This window comes from Delphinapterus leucas, chromosome 14 (genome assembly GCF_059928025.1).
Source record: "Delphinapterus leucas isolate spDelLeu-1000000601 "Yukka" chromosome 14, BTC_Dleu_Yukka2, whole genome shotgun sequence".
Taxonomy (NCBI): domain Eukaryota; kingdom Metazoa; phylum Chordata; class Mammalia; order Artiodactyla; family Monodontidae; genus Delphinapterus; species Delphinapterus leucas.
The window spans coordinates 41457413-41479839 of NC_143142.1; the positions used below are offsets into that span (position 1 = coordinate 41457413).

The 22427-nt window shown below is 38.3% G+C and overlaps 1 protein-coding gene across 1 annotated transcript in view; it reads right to left on the reverse strand.

Annotated features, from left to right (window-relative positions):
• ZNF521 (zinc finger protein 521) overlaps nucleotides 1-22427 on the reverse strand; it is a 279567-nt gene that overhangs the window by 233842 nt on the left and 23298 nt on the right. The window contains exon 3 of the mRNA XM_089895014.1: nucleotides 18432-18611. Within this exon, the coding sequence (XP_089751140.1) occupies nucleotides 18432-18611 (180 nt within the window). The remainder of the gene's footprint in view (nucleotides 1-18431; nucleotides 18612-22427) is intronic.

The window sequence follows — 22427 nt, forward strand, 5'->3', positions numbered from 1 at the left end:
GCCACGTGCTGAGAGGCACAGCACCGAGAAAGAAAACCAGCTCTAGACTGCTCATCTCTAGAATTCCCATATATAAGCAAGAAATAAACTTCTTTCTACCTCAGGCTGACGTTATTTGGGGTTCTTCTGTTCTACATATTTATAAAGCTTACAGATTTATCCAAAGTCTACCATCAATCAAATGGTAAGCCTACAGATCAAATCTACATTTTGGGGCCCAAACTCCCACTTGCTGTAAATGGCTTTTTAAATGCACAGTGAAGAGAAAAAAAGGTATCTCAGGTGGTCAGTCATTCAACACAAAGATATTCTGTTAACTAAAATAAAAATGTTTAAGAGTAAACTCTATTTTTGTCATGTCAGTACAGAAATCGGTTGTTGAGAAAATCACTGAAGACCCTGATTTCTCAATCTTCTCATTTTCTAAAGGAGATAATATTGACCTGCCTCAGGAGCACGGGCAGAGGATTAACTAATTAGCGATTGTCAATCACCAGGAAAATATAAATTTTAAGAAGCAATAAGACTTTTCACCAGACTATTAATAGCTGTGCTAGTAATTTCTTCCTTCACTGGAGAAAATTTACGTTCGATAAGCACCAAAGCCTCATAGCATAATAAGAATAAAACTTAAATGAAAATCAAGCCTGAAGACACTGCACGACATTTTAACAAAAGCATTGGGTAAAAGATACTACTATCAAATGCAGTGTCATGGAGACCAGCTCAGTGTATTTCTGATGAATGGAGAAACTTCCCACGGCGGCGCACACAGGTTGCGTTCTCTTAGAGGAGTACTCACTTCTCAGCAGGTGTTCACAGATGCTACCCTACTTGACTCTGTTCAAGCTACTCATAGAACAGCCTACTGTGGACACAGTTTTCTTTTTCCTGGTTAGTGCCTATCCTCATGGTTCCTTTGCGTTGTGCACGCCTACAGCACTTTTATAGGCACTGTGCTCGAACTCTTGAACTTTTGAACACTCTGTGACACAGTGCTACTGCTTAAGAAATTATTTTCTGGATGAGATATCAAAATTTTAACCCAAAGTCTTTTTCTCCATCAGCAATTCCCTACCTAGGATGCCCCATCTTGCCTTAGCATCCCACCCTCACCTCATCCTGTTCATTTTTGTCATGGTCTCTCTGTGTGGAGTTCACCTTGGGCGTCTTCCACAAGGCTTCCCCTGCCAGCTCCTCTCCCACTCCCTTCTCTGGACATTCACAGAACTTATCGCTTATATTAGCAATTCTACCACTTAACGATAACAATATGACTTTTTCAGGTACATGTGTTTTGTTCACCAAGTGCACAGTAAGACCCTTTGCAAATAGGGTTCATGATTCACATTTCTTTGTACCCTCACAATGCACAGCAGAAGATGGGAACATAGTAAAGACTCACTAGCACTAACGTGTCCACGTTAAGTATACATCGCTTTAATGTTTGGCGCACTATAAAAATAGCCATCTGTCTTTGTGGTCATTTGTTGCACAAATGCATTTTGCTAGACTCTTTCCCCCTAGAAAACAAAAGTACGAATCTCCCACATTGAAATGAACTCACTTAGACTAGATGATTCCAAACCATTTATCACCCGAGTCTCTATTACTGCCAGACCAATTTCATAATGCTTATGCATGGCCACTAAAAGTGAGGTATGAATATTTTTAATTGCACTAAACTAAAATTAATATTTTATAAGTTTTGAGCTAATTCACAAAACCAGGAAAAAAATTTTTAAAACATTCTAAAAAATGTATAGAAAATTCTGTGCCACTAACTAAATAAGTTATGAGTATAACATTTTTCACTGATATCCGTTGTACGACTATCTTCTTACAATTATACACATCAGAGTGCAGGCCGAAGACATGCCAGGGCCTTAATTTTTAGTATTTTGTATAGAATGAAGTTAGAATCAATGTTATATAGAAACAGGGCCTCCCTTCTTTGTCTTCAGAATATGATGTTCTCTCTTCTACACGAATCTAAACGTTAAGGTCTTACTAGAATGGTGATGAGCGCACTTAATTAAACTAATCCTCATTTACCCCCCTTGCCCCATGACCCCTAGCATCAATCACACATGAGCCTCTTTTGAATTTTAAAAGGGGGAGAATTTAAGACAATGCCAGATATTAACTCATACTAACTCCTCCAAAACCTCTCAGGATTCTGGAAGACATTCAAATCTGGAATCTGACTTATGTGACATATCCTTAAAAGAATCCTTACCACCTTGAATAATACTGATACTAACAAGTATGTGTAGAGTGAGCATTCACTGTGTGCCAAGCACACCTATTATCTCATTTAGTTGCCACAACCCTACGAGGCTGGCAAAATTATAACCTTTTTGCGACTGTCCCTACTTTACAGATAGGGTATTTTAGATTAAACATTTAAGTCATCTGCCTAAGGCCGCACAGCTAGTTTGGGGAGAACTGCGATGGGCATTCGGGTCGGCCAGCTGCCGGAGTCCAGCCCTCCATCCGTTATATACTGACATCTCTCCTAGTTCCGTTAACCACACAACTCTTTTTGCCCATTTTTTTTCTTTTTTTTGGCCACGCTGCGCCGCTTGTGGGATCTTAGTTCCCCGTCCAGGGATCAAACCTGGGCCCTCGGCAGTGAAAGCGCCAAGTCCTAAACACTGGACCACCAGGGAACTCCCTCTTTTTACCCATTTTAACATTTCGAAGTTTTGTTAAGTCATCTTCCCTTTGCAAGATTGGTAAGAATTAATTACTACTGAATGATTACATTGATTTTTTTAAAGCTAATGGAATTTTTAATGAAAATAATACTAAGGGAGATGATGGGAAACTACAATTCTGAAAATCAGCCATAAAAGCAGCCCATTAAGATTCACAAGACGGTCACAGATTCCAAAAAAAAAAAAAAAAAATTATAGTAAAATTAAATCTGCTTGGAAATTTCTTTTTTTGGGGGGGTGGGGCGGGTGAGGTCGGTGCTGGTGGGCACAACCAATAATTCCTAAGGAATAAGATTTCCTATAGAGATCTGCCTTCGTAGGTAGTTTTCAAAAGGAAAACCCACTATCCTAATCCTGTGAGAATAGAGCAGCCTTCTCAGCATCCATTTGCTGGATTTCACTAAACCTCAGATGTCAAAATTCCTCATCCTGAGAGAAAAAAATACTACCCAGCCTTAAAGTTTTACGACAGTGTGCTTTTTCAGGGGGTCATTTCCACCTGCTGTAACAGTCTCAGCTACAAGGGGCCTTATATCCAGCAGCCAAAGCGTAAGAAGTAACCAACCTGAGGAAGGGGATTCTTCACTATTAAAACCAGGGGTGGAAATGCTGGATCAGAAACAAAAATGGGGGGCAAGTTGTGGGAGAAACTTAGATAACTGACAAAGGGAAAACTAAACCATGACTCAAGGAAATAGGAAGTATGTTAAGTGGCCTAATGTCTACCTATGGGTTCTGGCCTAGGTAAACAACTGCTGTTCTAAACAATTCTAGCCAAGAGAGTATCTCAAATTTAACATGAGCAAAAGTGAACTCACCATCCTACCTTCCAATCCTGCTTCTTTTTCATTCCTGGTATCAGGGGATGGCCACTCAATGCACCTGAGGAGTTCAGAGACTGGGGGCTTGTTCTAATCTTTTCCTTGCTCTTATGCCCCCCAAATTTATCAATAGCTACCTCTGGATGATTTTACCTCCTAAACACTTATTGCATTTGGTCCTCCTCTCCACTCCTACGACCACTACACTGGTTTTGGCCCCATCTTCTCTTACTCGTACAATTGCAAGAGCTGCCTGTCTGGAATCCCAGCCCCCCCCCCCAATTTCCCCATCAAATCTACACACACCATTCAATCTGAGCATATATTTCCCTGTGTGAAACCTTCAATAGCTACTCACTGCCTAAAACAGTAATTATCAAACATTCTTAAGCTTCTAAACTCAATACTAAAGTGAAACCTTTCTTGAATTTCCATCATATGAAACAATTCCAGCCTGGGCTGTTCTGATTGCAGGGAATGGAGGATCCCTGCTATCTCAACTCCCTACCTCCATGCCTCCCTGGCTGATATATATCTGTGAGGCTCCTCAGAGCAGTTTGAAAAGCACAGGCCAGAGAATCAAATTTAACTTCTTAGCATGGTCCCCCAATGGCCAGATCTTACCTTTCCTTCCCAGTTCATTGCACTAACCAGCCTTCAAGGTGGCCCCCAGCGAACCCCATCTCCTGGTATTCAGGCATTTGTGTAATTCTCTCTCATATCATACCAAGGGTTGGTCTGTGTGATCAATAATAGGATATGGGGCTTCCCTGGTGGCGCAGTAGTTGAGAGTCCGCCTGCCGATGCAGGGGACATGGGTTCGTGCCCCAGTCCAGGAAGATCCCACATGCCGCGGAGCGGCTGGGCCGGTGAGCCATGGCCGCTGAGCCTGCGCGTCCGGAGCCTGTGCTCCGCAACGGGAGAGGCCACAACAGTGAGAGGCCCGTGTACCACACACACACACACACACAAAATAATAATAATAGAATATAGCAGAAGAAATAGTATGCCACTTCCAAGATTAGGCCATAAGAGACATTGCAGCTTCTCTCCTTCTCTCCCTCCCCCTTTTCTAAAACCTTTCCCCTTCCCTCTCCTCCCTCTCACTTTACTTGTTCTGGGGAAAGCCTATTGACATGCCATGACCAACTCTATAGAGAGGCTCATGTGGCGAAGATCTGAGATGTCCAGTCGGTAGCCATGTGATTGGGCTTAGAAGTGAATCTTCTAGTCCCATTCAAAACTTCAGCTAATAACTGCAGCCCTGGCCAATGCCTCAACTGCAACCTCATAAGAGACCCTGAACTAGAATCTCCCGGGTAAGCTGCTCCCAAACTCCTGAACTACAGAAACTTTAAGATGATACGTGATTGCTGCTTTAAGTCAAAATTGCGGGAGTCATTTATTATGCAGCAATAGGGGACTAATACATTCACATTCTCTCACTACTTCCCTATCTTGCACTTTCCTCTAGCTTGATGTTACCCCAGCAGATACTTTTCTGTTTCACATCCCATTCCTATTTTTCTTTCTCTTTTGTCTGCCTGAAATGCCTCTCCCCACCTATCTTCACTAGCGAACTCTCTTACCACTCAAGGCATCACATGCCCCAGGTGCCAACCCTGAGTCTGAGTTAGGCTCAGAGACCCACCCTAAACCATTTTTCTCCCAGAAGATCCTGGGCCCAGTACTTATTTGACAAAGACTAGAAACTTGATAAATGTTTATTGAATTGAACTGCTGATAAATGCGTAGTAGTATTTAGGAAAACAAACTACAGAGAGGTGCTATTCATTTCACTATCTCTGCATGGTCTTCTTAGTGTAGAAAGTAATGGAGCCATACACTTTTCATTATATTGAGCCCAACTGCAGTATCTAATCAATGTAATAACATCTGTATTAATAAACATGTGTCAGTTTTAAACTGGTGTTGATAAGAAGAAAGTTATCACTATTTCATCATGAACAACCAAATTTATCTCCCCCTATGAGTGACCACTAGCACAAGTTCAGGCAAAGTGTGGTCCTTTGCTTTTTTGCAAGGCACTGGGACAAATAAACTGCAAAGGGCAGGCCATCTACTCGAGGAAGGAAGTAACAGAAGTAATGCAAGGAGAGAGAAAAAAACTGAGGTGAGGAAGAGGGGCTGTGTTCAGCTGTGCTGCTTGATAACCAGACCATCACTTCAGCCCAAATGACAGAATGATATCAGTGGCTCCAAAAGAAGCTTCACTTAGATTTCCACAGGCTGAAGAAGGTGATACTAAGAAGTGATTGAGTTTAGATTATACCCTTTCTAGTAATACAGAGAGGTGTGGCTCCTAAGGAAAGGAAGAAAAGCAAAAAACAAAAAAAACATGATGGGGGAGGGGGAAGTGCTAAATTATAGAAATATAAAATATTCAGGAGAACAAAAGGAGGAGCAAAAGAACAATTCAAATATTAGCTCTCAGATAATATTTTAAATCTTTCCTTTTGAATGCATAATAATATATAATATTTAATATAAAACATTAAACCAGATCACACAGTCACAGACATTGCTTTTTGATAACCAGTATAAAACAGTGGTGAAAAGCAAATACTTTTTTCATAGAAAATAAGACTACATATAAGAAATACAGTCATCCCTGGGTATCCTTGGGGGACTGGTTCCAGAACACCCCGAGTAGATACCAAAATCCATGGATGCTTGAGTCCCTAGTATTTGCATATAACCTATGCTTATCCTGTCATATACTTTAAATCATCTCTAAATAATTTATAATATGTAATAGCATGTAAATGCTATGTAAATAGTCTAAATACTATGTAAATAGTTGCCGGAGTGCAAGGCAAATCCAAGTTTTGCTTTTTGTAACTTTCTGGAATTTTTTTTCCCAAATATTTTTGATCCGCGGGTCAGCCGAATCCGCATTTGTGGAACCCGAGGACACGGAGGGTTGACTGGTAAGTATACGACAGACTTGACAAATTTCTTTTCAGAAAGATTATAAAGGCATTCTCAAATGTCCATCAAACTGATAATTATGAAGGGGAAAAGTTTTAGAAACTAAACTACACGAGTTAAGTTGGAAAGCAATCCAAGTAATAAAAATATACACTTTTAAACAATTTGTAAATTAAATTGGAAAAATGCTTCCTTGAGGTGACAACAAAAACACACATCTTGGTGTTTGAATGTACAACAGTGTCTTTCCCCAAAAAATTTATTTTATTTTTTCCAGCTTTACTGAGATAGAATTGACATGTAACATTGTATAAGTTTAATACAACGTGATGACTTGATACACTTATTAACTGCAAAATGATTACCATAGTAGGGTTAGCTAACACCTCTATCACCTCACATAATTACCATTTCTTTTTTGTGATGAGAGGATTAAAGATCTCTTCTCTTAGCTATTGTCAAGTATATAGTACAGTATAATTCTAACTATTATACAATGCAGTGCATTAGATCCCCTGAACTTATTCATCTTGTAAGTGGGTTTACAACTAAAGGATCTGAAGTTGGGATCTTCAAGAGATACCTGCCCTCCCATGTTCATTGCAGCGTTATTCACAACAGCCAAGATATGGAGAGATTTCAAATCATTTTAACAATAATAACCTTTTCTATGGGAAGTCTATTTTGCAAGAATGATAGAGATAGGTAAATTGGTAGCACTCTTACTTTCATTTTTTGTGTCTCTAATCAGCTCCTAGTTTACAGAAGATCTGAATATCTGCCTTCTGTCCTAATATCTCCCACATCAGAAACCACGAGCTTCGGTGTCATTAAAATGGGCAGAACTCCAGGAAAGCCACATAAGATAGACCAGCCTTCACCATGTAAATAAACTGACATGAAAATGGACATTTCTCAAGACTAACTGGAATTTTTTCTTGGAAAATAGTTCAGTGTACTTGCCAACTGTATACCTCCTAATGCTAATTATGCATTTAAAAGTTAAAGTTAATGAAGCTCATCACCACAATCACCCTTGCCTACATTTTCATTTAGTCACCAGGGGGAGCTAATACTGCTCTGTGGGTAGGTAGAGTCCAGGAATTAGATTTTTTTAAAGGGGGAAAAATTAAATTGATGTGGTATGAAATATAACTCAAATAAGGTCCATAGTGACGATAAGGCAAATGTATCACACATGCAAAAAGAGAATTAGGTATAGATCATTTTTTGTTGTTGTTAAACAAAGAAGTTAGAAAAACTGAAAGCCATCAATTAGTAGAATTTTGCTGTGCTTAACAGAGGACATATATAAACCCAGTCATTTACGGGTGTCTTTGGGCCTATTAGGCTCTTAGTCACCATCCAGACTTTCTACAACTGTCGATTTGTTGCACTGACTCTATTATTTTCTTGGTTGAAGCACTACTATGATTCTACACTCTCACAGCTAATTATGTGCTCAAAAATATCCCATATAATTACATTATAATTATCTTGAAACAAATGTTACTTTCTCCTTTTGCTTCCCATATTTCTTTCAGTTCCAAATATATTTTTTTAGCACTTTTAATTGTGTGTTCAAAGAGTTCTACCCAATAATCTATTTAAATTCATTCTACATTTCACCCAGGAGACACAATCCCTTTAAACTTTGAGGAGCTCCAGTTGGAACAAAGAGGGGAAAAGGGTTCAGAGTTTGTGGAATAATCACCTCTAATCGATCAATTTCCCCTGAAGGTAAAGCTGAAAGAAAGGAGGAGTGAAGAGTTCCATCCAATTCCTTGAAGTTTAAAGGAACTAAGCCCTGAGGCACAGTGTAGAATGAGTCCTGCCTTCCCCTCCCAAGGCCTATTAGGAGGTCATAGATCTCTGTGACATTGCTGCCATTCCCCAAAGACAAGATCCCCAGCCAGAGACTTCACACAAAGAGAAAGGATGGGGAAATAGTCCACTTTTCCTATCAACTCACTACCTTATAAAGGAAGTAGATATTGGTCACAAGCATCTTAAGCAGAGTAATGTGTAAAAAAAGAAAAATGCAGTCACACAAAGCTGTAAAAATTCAGCCTCCTAAGTTTTATCATGTTGAATCTCACGTCTGAGAATAGGCTACATGTGGCAGAGCTCGCGTGTGCACACAAATGTATCCAAATACCTAAACATCACCCTGTTTATAAGACAGACTGAATGGCTGCACGGGGCCGAGGAAATAGTTGGTTTCTTTTAATTCATCTTCCCCACAAAAGAGGCCCCACTGTTTCCACATCCCAAACACAGCCCTTCATTTATAATCTCTACACTTCTCCACAGGGACAAACTGACAGCTTTAATTACCATCAATGACCATCAAGGACATGGTGGAAATTCTTGAAGATATTCTCCCATGGTTTGTGTTCTTGATATTTTATTTACAATTTTTGGCAAATAAATCCTGAAACCACAGAATTAGATGATAATATGTTCATTATCAATTATACAACTAAGGCCAGACCACTTCTCTAAAACAGTTATGGTTCCACAAGACATCCAAAGGTAACATTTTTAATACACAGACAAATAATGTTAATTTGCTTCTTGAGTTCTATTCATTTCAAAATGCTAATTTCAAAAACCTCAAACTAATCAAGGAGCAGGTAATTTGCAAATAGTTATAACTAATACAGGATATTCTCCACTTAGCTCTTACTTGTAAAAAATAAAGTGAATTTACCCATGTATTTTCTATTTCTAGGAGACTTCATCCTTTAGGAACTTACCATTCATAATCAGTAGCTTTCTTGTGATTCACAAATTATTATAACAGGCTGACAGTAAAAACGCCTAATTTTATTTTTTTATTTTTATTTTTTTTTCCACAGTTAGACATATTTTAGTGAAACTTCAGAACATGAAATCAAAGAGAATATGTAAAATCCAACTAAATAGAAAAGACAAATTACACACAAAAGAACTATAATTAGAATGACTATAGGTAGCTCAACAAAAACAATAGCAATCACGATTATGGTGTAATATCTTCATAACGTGGAACAAAAATAACTGTCAACCTCTGCCCAGATAATCTATCAAGAATGAGCGTAAAAACACCTAATTTTAAAATGCACATCAAAAATACAGAGAAGTATTTCTTAAAACTACCCCTTCAATATTCCAGCTATTTAATTTTAATAAATTAATACATGTAATAACTCACCATTCATAGTGGGAAAATGTACCTCATCAGTAAAGGCCTTTTATAAATCCCGATTACAATGCCCAAAATCATTCAAAAGCTTCGAGACAATAATGGACCTGAAAATGATTATTTTATATCCATGTTTTGGTAGAGAATTTCACAAACAAATATATCAAGGAAAAGACAGTAGACTAAACACTAATATCAAAGCTCTGCTGTAGCAAAATCAATGTGGAAACAACAATGCTTTTACAGCAGGTAATAGTTTAACTGACCCTTCCTCCAAAACTAGAAAAAGGAGCTCACTCAACCAACAGCTCAGAGGTTGGAACCAATCATGGACAATTGCTTTCTCTCTGGTAAATGCGTAGAAGAACTTTAGTCATGGTCCTGCCAGACCAAGAAAATGACACACTCAAGCCACACCACCTTCTCTAAAACTGAGAGGAGCAGAGACTTGGTGAGTTGTTTTTCACATGATGAAGTAAATGGTAGTCAACAACAGTGGTCTCTGAAATATAGGGTACATATCCCAGGGTAGAAAAGATAGTCTGAATATTTAGCAACCAATCAGAAGGGACAGCAGCCATAAATAGCCACCCAGCATCCTGAGAGTGAGAAGATAAATAGTCATCCTGGGTGCCCTTGCTTCTCCACTCCCTTCCCACATCTCAAAATAGTGCCCAGTGAAACAGACCTGTGGATCATCTTGTTTAATGTTAAGTAATCTAATTCACACACAATCCTCAAGTTTTGATAAGTGATTTTTAAAGTTTTCTGCAAGGAAACTGCAGGATATTGATAGCTGTGCACAAATAATCAACAAGAAAATGGCAAGTCTAGCCCTTCTACTCCTAGTAAAAGCTCTTTGTCAGCCACAGGATGAAGGACGGAAGAAAGAAACAATTTAATCAGATGTGACCAAAAGTTGGCAAAACAAAATTGAGATTTCAGGAAAGTTATTTGAAATATGGTGGCTATAGCCAACATCGATAGTTATGAACCTCAGCAAGAAGTGTAATAACATACGTTCTCTCTTTGTGGTTTTCTGAGATAGCTCTCTTAGCTCTCACAGCCATTAAAATAAATTGTCAAAATAAATGAATCTAGACCAGAACTTCAAAACAACATAAATTTATTTTTTTTAATCTATTTATTTCATCTTCACCTCATTTTTCAATTTCTATTTTTTGAGTGTTGTATCATATGTGCATCTATGTAATATATTGATAAGTATGTATTATGAAGATGCAGCCTATATTTTTTTAATCAAAAAAGTTTGGAAACCACTGGTCTGAAAAATAAGAAGCATGTGGAGAAATGGCTGGGGAATGGAATCAGTGGAGGCCACGAAATTGCATTTTGGGGGCTTAGGGGGATTTGAAGAATGAAGTAGCCTAAAAACACTAAGGAAATATTTTGGGTAGGAAACAAGAAATTGATCAAAACAGAGGGACATAGGAAAATAAAAAAAACAGTGCCTTAAGCCTAATTAATATAGAAAGAGATAATTAATTTATATATAAATGATTAATAACAAAGCATGAATAATGAATTAATATAGAAATTAATGTAGAAATATGCAAATCAAAGGCATAATGCATTGAACCTAATATAAACTAAAGTGTTAACATATCACATTTATTTCATGTAATTTATTTCAACTAATGATTTGAAAAGGAAAACAGAAAAAAAAAATTCTGCAAACAGTTTCAATATGCTTCTGTGAAAATGATGCTTCATTCCATAAAACATTTTCCTTATTCCCACTGCCAACAGAACTCGCTGTTAGGGTACTTGACTGTCAAGTGGAACCAACCAGTCTTTAATTTTCCACAACCATATAACACATGTTCAATCACTTTCACTTTTTCTTTAAATTCTTTAGTCAAAAAAAAAAAAAATCCAGATGTCTAAAAGTGTTCAGTTCACAAAATCTGTGTGAAGCTTCCAGGGAGTCTCATAACTTTTAAAATCAAATTAAATGAACATACTATTTTATACTGATGCAGTGTCTAATCATTGGTTCAGTTCCTTTTCTTCAAAAATGTGAACCCGTACAGTATCAGTATTTGTAAAGGAGCCACAAATATGGTTAGGGTTTTATAAATCTGGTCTACAAACATTTTCCCCCAAACTACAACAGCCTTGCTGTCACACACACCTCGACCTACTCATCTTACCAACAGTATAGTGGGCCAGAGGGTTAAGAACTAATACAACGCTGTTTAGTTTTTCTGCATTTACACCCAGGCAATTCACATCAATGATGGGAAAGAACACTTAACAGACAACTCAAGTTTGCAAATTAGCAGGAGAGAAGAGAAAAATGACTCAGAACAACAAGCATACAGTATTACCAAATGCACTTTACACGTTTATCCTGTTAAGTGAAGCTTAGTTTTGATGATTTACAATGCTAGTTCTTACTCAGTTTTGTAAGCATAATAAAGTCTCCGTAATCTCAGCCTTCCCCATAGCACCCTGCTATTAAATCTTTGTTGAGAAGTGTGATGAGACCCCTCTGGCTTCCAGCCCTCCCTACTCCCTGAGGAAAATGGCAAGAAATGATAGGGTTTGTGGATTAGTAAAATGAGAGGTTCTCTGTGCTTTTCCTTCTTTAAATATATATTTTGATAATCTGTCTTCTGCATCAGAGAGTCCCAACAGCATTAGAGTGTTGATTTCCCTCCCTTCTCAGCCTCCAGGAAAAAGACAGCACGGCTGGGGCAAGACAGGTGGTTTGCATCTCCTGCTACAACTGAAGAGCGGGATTTAATTTTTTTTTTTCCCCCTTTCCCTTTATTCCTTCAAGCAGGGATAATACATAATTTACTTACACATGTTGGATTGCAGACTAGAGGACAGCTGCCCTGAGAGACAAAGAAGAGGGCCACCCTGTACCTCGTTATCCTTAGGGACTGTTCTGCTGCTTCCTAGGTCAGGATGCTTCTCCACAACAGTGCCCACCTTCCAGAATTCCCCTCAGTGATGAACTCCATTAACTGTGTGTGTGACCCCCTAGATCTCTGGGCCGATGCTGGTTCTGCTGTCTGTGAGTTCAGTCCAGGTCACTGGTACCTACTCATGAACTGACCTGGGGCATACTTGATCCCTGAGCTGACTTTCAAATCTGAGTCTAAAATTGATCGTCTTGGGACTTCCCTGGCGGTCCACTGGTTAAGACTTGCCCTTCCAATGCAGGGGGCACGGGTTCAATCCCTGGTCAAGGAAGTTAAGATCCCACATGCTGTGTGGCACAGGCAAAATAAAATAAAGTAAAATTGATCATCTTGGTCCATATTTGACCTTCATCTCCTAAGGCCAGGACTAGTCTAGGCTCACTTGGCATGACTATACCAGGATTTCAAAACTTCCAGTTTGGAGTGAGTCAGTTTTCACCTTGGCAGCTCACCCTTGGGTATGAGAGTCACCAAAGAACAGATCTCAAGTTACCAAGAAAGCACTCAGTTAGGGATGGGAATCTCAGGGCAGGTTTTTACCAGTTCAGGGTGGTTTCAACAAAACTACCCTGACTGACTTCCATAGGTGTCAGACCACAGAATACCTCCGTTTTGTGTTATTTTGCAAATCAGCAAGTTTTAAGACTTTTCTCTCCTAATTCTACTCTATAGTTAACCCTCCTATACACTACTAGGAGTTCCCTCTTTCTTCATACAAATTGTTCACCAAAAGGTTTTCAGGCTCTGGTCTAGATGGATAGGATGACACATGTAAGTAAAGACTTCGAGATTAACAGAAGGGAAGCCACAAGGAGCCAAGAAGAAAGTTGAGAAAACAGCAAGAGACCATAAAATAGCCAGAGAGAAAAGAAGGAGAGATATAAGGACAACAAGGAAATTAAGAGTCTTGAAACAAGGACAGGAATCAAAGGAAAATTAGCAAAGATACAAATGGGGCTAGATGAAGTTAAAAGACAAAAAAAAAAAAAAAAAGATTAAAAAAACAAAAAAGAGTAAAACTAAAAGGGAAAAAGAAAACAACTAGAAATATCCTACTTTGCTAAACTAGCATTTTGTCCACCAGAAAAAAGAAGAAGCACCAAGAAGAGAGTAAACTCAAGCAGCAGGAAACTAAATTTGGAAAAGTCAGACCTCCTAACGTAGAGTAAAAGGTTTTAATCAAGGAAGAAGGTAAAAGCATCATATTACTTTTTTAACTAAAACGCTGCCAGTGTCTTTAATCTTTTCCAGATTAGACTGAAGGGTACCCTTAGCTAACTCAAGTTTGAACTTTAACACTTTAAACAAATGTGAAGGATTCCTGATTTTGTTTCTCCCCCTTTTGCTTTCTCCCTGATCCTCCACTTCTGCTTTTCCGCTCATCAATCTACCGCCCTCCCCAAGAAATCACCCTGAACATCAATAAACAGGACAAAGACCCATCAGCTGTACCTTTCCTGAAATGTTTCATTAAGTCACAAATAAGACTCTGTTTTCTTTCCTTTGTTTAAAATGTTGTGGGATAAAATGATGTGAGCACAGACTAGATTCTAAGCTTTTAGAAAGCTTAAGATCAAAATAAACCAAATATTTTATTAGGGATTGAGGTTTTTGAAGAAAAAAGTATTTAACCCATAGATATTATCTTCACCATACCACGTGCTGAAAATCCAGCATTTTCTGCACTGATATGAAAGTTGTATAATATATAAAGAAATATATTATTGTATAATATATAAAGTTATCCAGGAATAATGTTTCTTTTGTTGTTGTTGCTGTTGTTGTTTTGCTTCACAGAGCTGAACATAAGGATATTTCCATGGCAGGAACTCAACAAAACGTAAACACTAAATAGAACTTCAAGGTTTTTTTAGTATTGAATTTTAAAGTTAATCTTTCACATGAGAGATACACCACTCTCACCTAAGGTAAGATTTCTTGCTGGCATAGTTTATATTGGCCATATCAGTTAGGTTCCCATGTCTTCACCTTAATGTTAGTGTTGACTCCACATAAGTAAAGCTTCCCTTTAAAGCTATTCCACTAAAAATAGAATCATACTAACTGCATTCAATGGGATTTTCCAAAAATTATGCATTCTGAGGAAAAATGAATTAAATGAAGTCAATTAAATGCACATGAATTAGAAAATGCAAATAAATCCACAAAGAATACCTTTACACACCCAATAGAATGCTTAAATGAAAAAGACTGGCAACACAAATGTTATCAAGGATGCACAACTGGAACTCATAGACGTTGCTGGTGAGAGTGTAAAACGGTGCAACCACTCATGATAAAGATTCAGAAGTTTTTCCCCATGACTCAGCAATTCTACTCCTACTTATTAACTCGCGAAATAAAACATACATCCACAAAAAGACCTGTATAGGAAGGTTCACGACGACTTTATTCACAATAACCAAAAACTAAAAATAACCAAAATGTCTACCAATAGGAGAATGGAAAACAAAATTAGGATACATTCATGTGATGGAATACTACTCGGCAATAAAAAAGAACAGATTACTCATATACACAACATGAATGAACCTTGCAGACACTATGCTGAACAAAAGAAGCTAGACACAAAAAAGAGTACACACTGTGTGTACTTATAAGAAGCTCTAGAACAGGCAAAACAAATCTACAGTTAAAAACTTAAAATCTAGTTACTTCTAGTGGATCATTATTGATTAGAAAGGGGTCAAGAGAAGAGAAATGTCTAGGATGCAGGAAATTATCTTAAGAGGGATATGGGTCACATGGGTATATGTATTTTGTTAAAGTTTATCAAACTGTACACTGAGGAGCTATAAATTTCACTGTATGTAAACGTTACATTATAAACTATAACATTAATAACGATAAACAGCTATTAAACTCTAGTTAGTTGGTCTGCTTATCATGATGATATGAGTAAGCAATTTTGAAACTACTTAATGTGTATTCTAGACTCGGGAAATGAGTAAATACATTGAGGATGATGGAAGCTAGGTGTCTCACTGCTAGAGAGGATAGTAATAAATATGGAAAGAAAAAAGATTGGAATGTATCTCAAATGTTGGATTGAATTAGAGGTATCACTAGAAACATGTGGTTCTTATTAGAGAGAGAAAAATACATATATGTGTATATATTTGTATATATGTGCATTTTATAAGTTATATTATACATGTATTATATTAAACACACATATACATTTCCTAAATTCTGTCTGCTGATACGGTTTATAATCAACGATATACCTCTATCAATGAGTATACACAGTGCCCATATCTTGATTTCTAAATACCTTTGTCCTCTTAAAGGAACCAGGGTTCCTTGGACAAAAGATTGATTAGGACTATAACATGATGAGCCTGGAGCATCTGTTTGCAGCAGAAACTGAGTCAGTCCTCCAATAATGATGGAGACATTAAACTGACCCAGAATACCATTCAAAGGGACTCCTACTGGCCAAATCTCAGGCAATCTGGGCATCAAAATAATGATAGTAATGAATTATGACCCACTGAATAAAATACAAATCCAAAAGCCCATGGTGATACGAATACAAAAATAAATGAATGAATAAGAAAGGAAACTGTGGCAGAAGGCCAACTAATAAATACAAAAATTATAAAGCTAAAATGGAGATTTCATGAGAGAAAATATTTACTTAGTGTCAAAGCATCTTCCCACAAATTACTTATTATTTACAAAGGGAAAAGAGCAACATTTTAACACTGGAGAAATTTGGTGGACACCACCTAAAACAAGTATTCAGTGTTAACCCCATCAACACTGGTATAGTATAGTCAACATCAGGTACTTCCTGATCTGATGTACTGAGAAGGGCACAGCACCACTTTGGTGGCATTCCTGCCATGGAAGTATGTAACCTGAATTTAATCATGAGGAAGCATCAAGCAAACCCAATTACAGATGGGCATTTTATAAAGTGCTGGCAGGTACTCCTCAAAAAATGAGAGACCATTCCAGGTGAAAGGAAACAAAAGAGACATGACAATTAAAAAATTATGCATGATCCTGAATCCCAGATGAGAAGAAAATGAAACAAACAAGCAAAAAAACCTCTAAAGGACATTATTGGGACAACTGTTGAAATTTAAATATTGGTTGTGGATTAGATAACAGTACTCTATGTGTTAAATGTGAACTTTCCTCATTTTGATAAGTGTGCCATAGCCATGTAAGAGACTGTATTTGTTCTTAGGAAACACACCAAATATATTTCGAAGGGTGTGAAGTCTTCAACCTTCTCTCAAATGACTAAGAAAAAAAATTAGTGAAGAGGCAATGACAGATCAAGTAGGGTAAAATGTAAAAAACTGGTGAATCAGATAAGTGGTAGATGGGAGTTATATATACTGTTTTTGCAATTTGTCTCTAAGTTTGGAACTGTATCAAAATAAAAGTTACCAAAACCCACAAAAATATGTATATAGCAATGCTTATATAAGCGTCACAGATTTTCAAACTTACACTCCAAAAAAAACGATAATGGGTTTTCTGAAAGAGAGGAGAGTCTATGGCCTAATAAACTTACTCACTGCAATCCCTTTTTGAAGAGCCACAGTGCACTTCAATAATGAAGCCTATTTAACTGGATTTAATCCAACAGTTCCATAATAATCTGTTCAGGAAACCTGCTTAAAATGGAACACCTATTAAAATCTTACAAAAATATCAATATTCTGTGGAAAACAGCTGGAGAACCACTTGTCTAATAAATACATTTCCTATACATGGTTAGTTGAAGAAAGATTTGTGCTAGGAAAATAAGATAGAGTAAGAGATCTACAAACACACACACACACACACACACACACACACACACACACACACACTGGAGCAGTGTCAGTATCATCAGTAAGAGAAAAATGACAGGAGTCTAAAAAGAGATATCTATCTAAAATGTCCCACCCAGCCTCATATAGTATGTTCGTGCAGGATATATTTTTAAAGAGGGTAGAAACTTGGCAAACTGAGTTTTACTTTTATCCAACCATTAACTTGAACACATCATGCTTCCTGTCATTTTAAATCTGATTCTTCCCGTGAAATGTATAGCAGAATAGCTTCTGTGCCTGGTGCGAGCACCTTCTGTGGGCCAGGCACTGTGCAAGACTCAGAGAATACAATGATGAATAAGACAGAGTTCCTGCCATCCAGGAGCTTCCAGTCTAATGAGGGAGATGGAAAGTTAACACATGCAGTGAACACTGTGGTATTCAAGAATAAGCATCGGGCTTTATAGGAACACAAAAAAGGCACCAAACTCAGCAGAGAGCGACCAATCAGTGAAAGTTCTCTTGAGATGATATTTAAACTAAAATAAGTTCGTGCACACTAAACTTCTGTGAAAACTTATTCAGAAGGTATTTTTAAACTTTATTTTAGCCACCCAATGTTAGGCTCTGTATCTACAAGGTATCACGGTAGTTAAAAAAAAAAAAAAAGGAAATGAAAACATATCCATTAGCTATTAAAATCTGGGTACAATTCAAAATCTACAGATGACTGTGACAATGAGTTTGCCGTAAACCATCATCTTGGAATTCTTTCTAAAGCGCTTCTAGACTTACCTAGGTACTCAAGTAGAAGAATGTAACAGCTGGAAGAGGGGGTGAAAAGGAAAAAGGAACAAACGGAAAAAATCAGAAATAGAACAGTATGAGAAGACAAGAAGTGGCAAGTGTTGTTTACATGTCAGCTGAAAAACAAGAAACAAACGGAAAAATCAGAAATAGAGAAGACGTACGAGAAGATGAGAAGTGGTAAGTGTGTTTACCTGTCAGCTGACATCGATTAATCTTGTGTTCCGTGATGTCGCTCAGTGACTCAAACACCTGGAAGCAGCTGTCACAGCTGTGCACGCCTTCGTCCTCCAGCTCCTCACCATCTTCCGGCCTCTTCTTACAGTCCCCTGCCTCTCCATCTTCAGTCTTGTCTTCAAGTTCACAGTTGGGGTCTGAAAAAAAAATCAAGACTGTAAGTATGGTGTTTAAAGACAGGTTCTTTTAAAGCAGCGCTTCATCTTGCTACCCAAACCAGAAACACCTTTTTCCTTGAAGCTGCACTAGGAGGGCTTTATTGTAGATTTTATTACAGAAGCATCAAAAGCGAGACTTCCCTAAAATTTGTCAGTTCGTGATGACTGGAGTTTTTCCTTTTCTCCTCCAACATGTAGCCCTTTTCTCAGCTCCTCTTTCAAATAATTTGCCACACTTAAGGTTAACTTTGACATTTTTTTACAGCCTTTGTTTGCTTACAAGAGAGAGATAAATCACTTTTAAAATTAAACAGTCTCCAATGCAAAGGGAAAAACCACTGTGCTTGAGAATGAATTCCTTTTCTGCTAAATATACTCTTTCACAGGAAATTACCAGAATTAGCCAAAAGTCTAGAGTAAGCTAAGCTAATTACCATAGGCACAAAATTGACCTTTACTTACAGACTGGTCAAAACACACAGTTACCCCATTATTTGTTAGACAGCAATAGCAAAATAAGCTCTATCACATAGCATAACATTCTTGCAAGCACCAACTCAAGTGTAAATGTACTGGTATGTCTCTTGTTTCCAAAATCATCAAAAAATAAAACAAAATATACAAAGAGCAACTGCAAATTATAATCAAGTCAACAACTTGAACCGGCATTATCAGTTTCGAAAAGCTAAATAGAGGGAAAACTAAAAATAGTGCCATTGTAACCCTAAGAATGATACACAAATATCATTCATAAGAGAGCAAAACACATGCAATATTTTCACTTAGAGCTCAATAAATACGTTGTGATTTTCTTTATGCTGTCTTTTGCCTCATTTTAGCGAAGTATCCCCAAACATTCTAGTGTCACTGCTCCTCTTTGCAGGAAAGCACAGAGGGAGAGAAGACGCCTCTTTAGGGAAAATTAGGATAATACAATCTGTGACTTAACTTACGGGACATTCATTTCTAATAGCAAGAAGTCCTCCAAAGTCAGAAATAAATTATGTCTCAAAATAGAGTTTTCCATGAACAGTTACAAAAGAACTGTATCGAGATACCTAAGAAATATGTAATGTGTTATCTGTAGTCAATTTGTTTAGATATGGGAGGATAAATATTTGCAATGTTACGATACAGAATTCACAGGATCAAACTAGCCCAGACTAATTAGAAAAGTCAGTAAGTGCCACCATACCACTGTCCGCTGTCGGAAAGTGCTTCCTGCTACCTTGCATGTCACGTGCTTCTACAAACCTATTTCTACAAGTCACGGTGCTCCCCTTTGGCTGGAAGTTATTCCAAAGCCTTTCTACACATCTGCAATAAACTTAACTATACCACCACCCTTCAAATGATTCACGTATACCAAAATCAACTTACATGTCAACATATATAATAATCTCTTGGGTTTGTAAAACAAAAGCAGAATTCCCAAATCAAAGGGCAAGTAGTTTTGTTTGTTTGTTTGTTTGTTTTAAAAAAAACCTAAAAAACGTGTTTAAGTAAATTGGTAATTTGAATTGATTTGCCGTCTGGAAAATTAACTCAACACCCTACGCGGTACCCATTTCAACCCACTGGCGTTTAGACTGCTCATCCCTGGGGGAGTAATCACAGGATCTTTTTCGTTTGTCTTGTACTTTGCCCAGCACAGCATGGTGTCCAGGTGAGTGTTTAGTAAATATTATTTAATGATGACAAGAAGGGAGAGGAGGGAGTAAAAAAAGAGTATACTAAAAAGTCCTTTACTGGTATTTATTCTGTAAACAGGAACAGACCAGTCATCTCCAAATTCAAAAGCACATACATGCCTACATTTTCCAAAACTGACACTGTATAATCCATCACATTTGCCTTTGCTGGTTTCAAATGTTTCATCTAGAGCTACAGACACAAGAAACAGGTAATGGTTCAAAGAGCTCCAACAAGCTAAAACCAAGTGGTAAAATACTGCCAAATTAGAGTAATTCAGGAAAACAAATAACTGTCCCAATTATGGTGAACTGGCCGGCACACCGTTAACACCGCTAAACACTTGGTGGAAGGCAGCAGGCGTACACTGAACACTCAGTTGTTTAGCATGATTTTCCAGTTTCTCATAAAACTGACAGCACTCAGAGAAATGTGGCTGCTAGGTCTGAATTTTAATACGATTATTTAAATGCTATGCATCAAGTTTGCAGGCCTGTTTGTTTCTAAATAAGCAGACACTCTGAATACTTTAAGTAGTATGCAGCAAAAATGATAAGAACTTGCCTCCCTTATTATTCAAGGATATGGACACTTTACACGAATCCAAATCAAAAATATCAAACAAATAGGGAAGCCTGCATGATGCTTTAGCTCTTAACAACTAAAGAATGACCCCAGTCCATGCTTCTGACACTGTGGCTAGTTATTAAAATGAGGGTCATTTTAAGACTAATAAAAAATGGTTTTGCTTCCACTTCTGCATTTACAGATAGAATCCTTCAGGGGCTGAAGCCAGTCAAGCTTATTCACTTCTGCTGCAACTTCAGGACGCAAGCTCCAGCCAACTGGCGAATTGTTTTTTGGGTCACCACTTAAGAGGGACCCTCTGGGGGGTGGGTGCGATTATAGCCTATGATGCTTTGGTGTAGCACAATGAGTCCTGGAAACTCAGACTCTCTCCCTGAGAGTAGATTTTTTTTTTTTTTTTGCCAACCTCCACATCCAGGAGGAATTCTTTCTTGCCCATTCGAAAGATGGGTTTAGGGCTTTCCTGGTGGCGCAGTGGTTAAGAATCCGCCTGCCAAGGCAGGGGACACGGGTTCGAGCCCTGGTCCAGGAAGACCCCACATGCCGCGGAGCAACTAAGCCCGTGCTCCACAACTACTGAGCCCACGTGCCACAACTACTGAAGCTTGCGTGCCTAGAGCCCGTGCTCCGCAGCAAGAGAAGCCACAGCAATGAGAAGCCCGCGCACCGCAACGAAGAGCAGCCCCCGCTCGCCGCAGCTAGAGAAAGCCCGCGCGCAGCAACGAAGACCCAACGCAGCCAAAAAAAAAAAGCAAAACAGAAAAAACAAAACAAAAGATGCATTCATTTGCGTTAGGAGTTTCCATTCCTAATGGCAGCTGAGGTAGGAAGATTCTAGAAAGCTGACACTGTCAACCATTTCTTTCCCACAGGCGGCTACACTTCAATAATTGCACATGGCCTTAGTTATGTAGTTTTTATAGAGCCCTTTGAGAGTCAGTCATAAGAAATAACTGTGCTGCTCTGCTAGCCATTCAGACCTCTGGCTTCAGCCCAAGGAGTTATAAATACAAGGTCCGTCCCTGTAAGCACTGCTCCAACCCGAACACCACTGCAGGACGGACAGCTGTTATTCCAACTCTACTGTTGTACTACCAACCCACCCAAAGGGCAATATTTTAAGATATCCGCACACCCCCCTGCACTGCCATCACAGACCCCATCATAGCCACAGGCACCACTCTGTCCTCTGCCCTAGAGAAGGCCACCCAAATTCGTTTCATCCATCACAGATGACCTCTGCCCAACCAACCTGCAGGCTCATCCCTTCAAAAGGGTCCCTATGATGCACTGGACTGAGAGTGTTCAGACTCGGATAAGAGACACAACTATTACTGTAAAAATAAATGGCAGCTCTCTGTTTCCGATTTTGTTAACGTTACTTGTAAATGGAAATTTAAAAGAAGTGTAATTTTTCCCCTTATTATGTTCCCTGGCGGGTGGTTCCTTCCTTCTTCTCATCCTCCTCTTCATAAGCATTGTTATTGCTACAACTTGGTTTAATAAAATTACAAA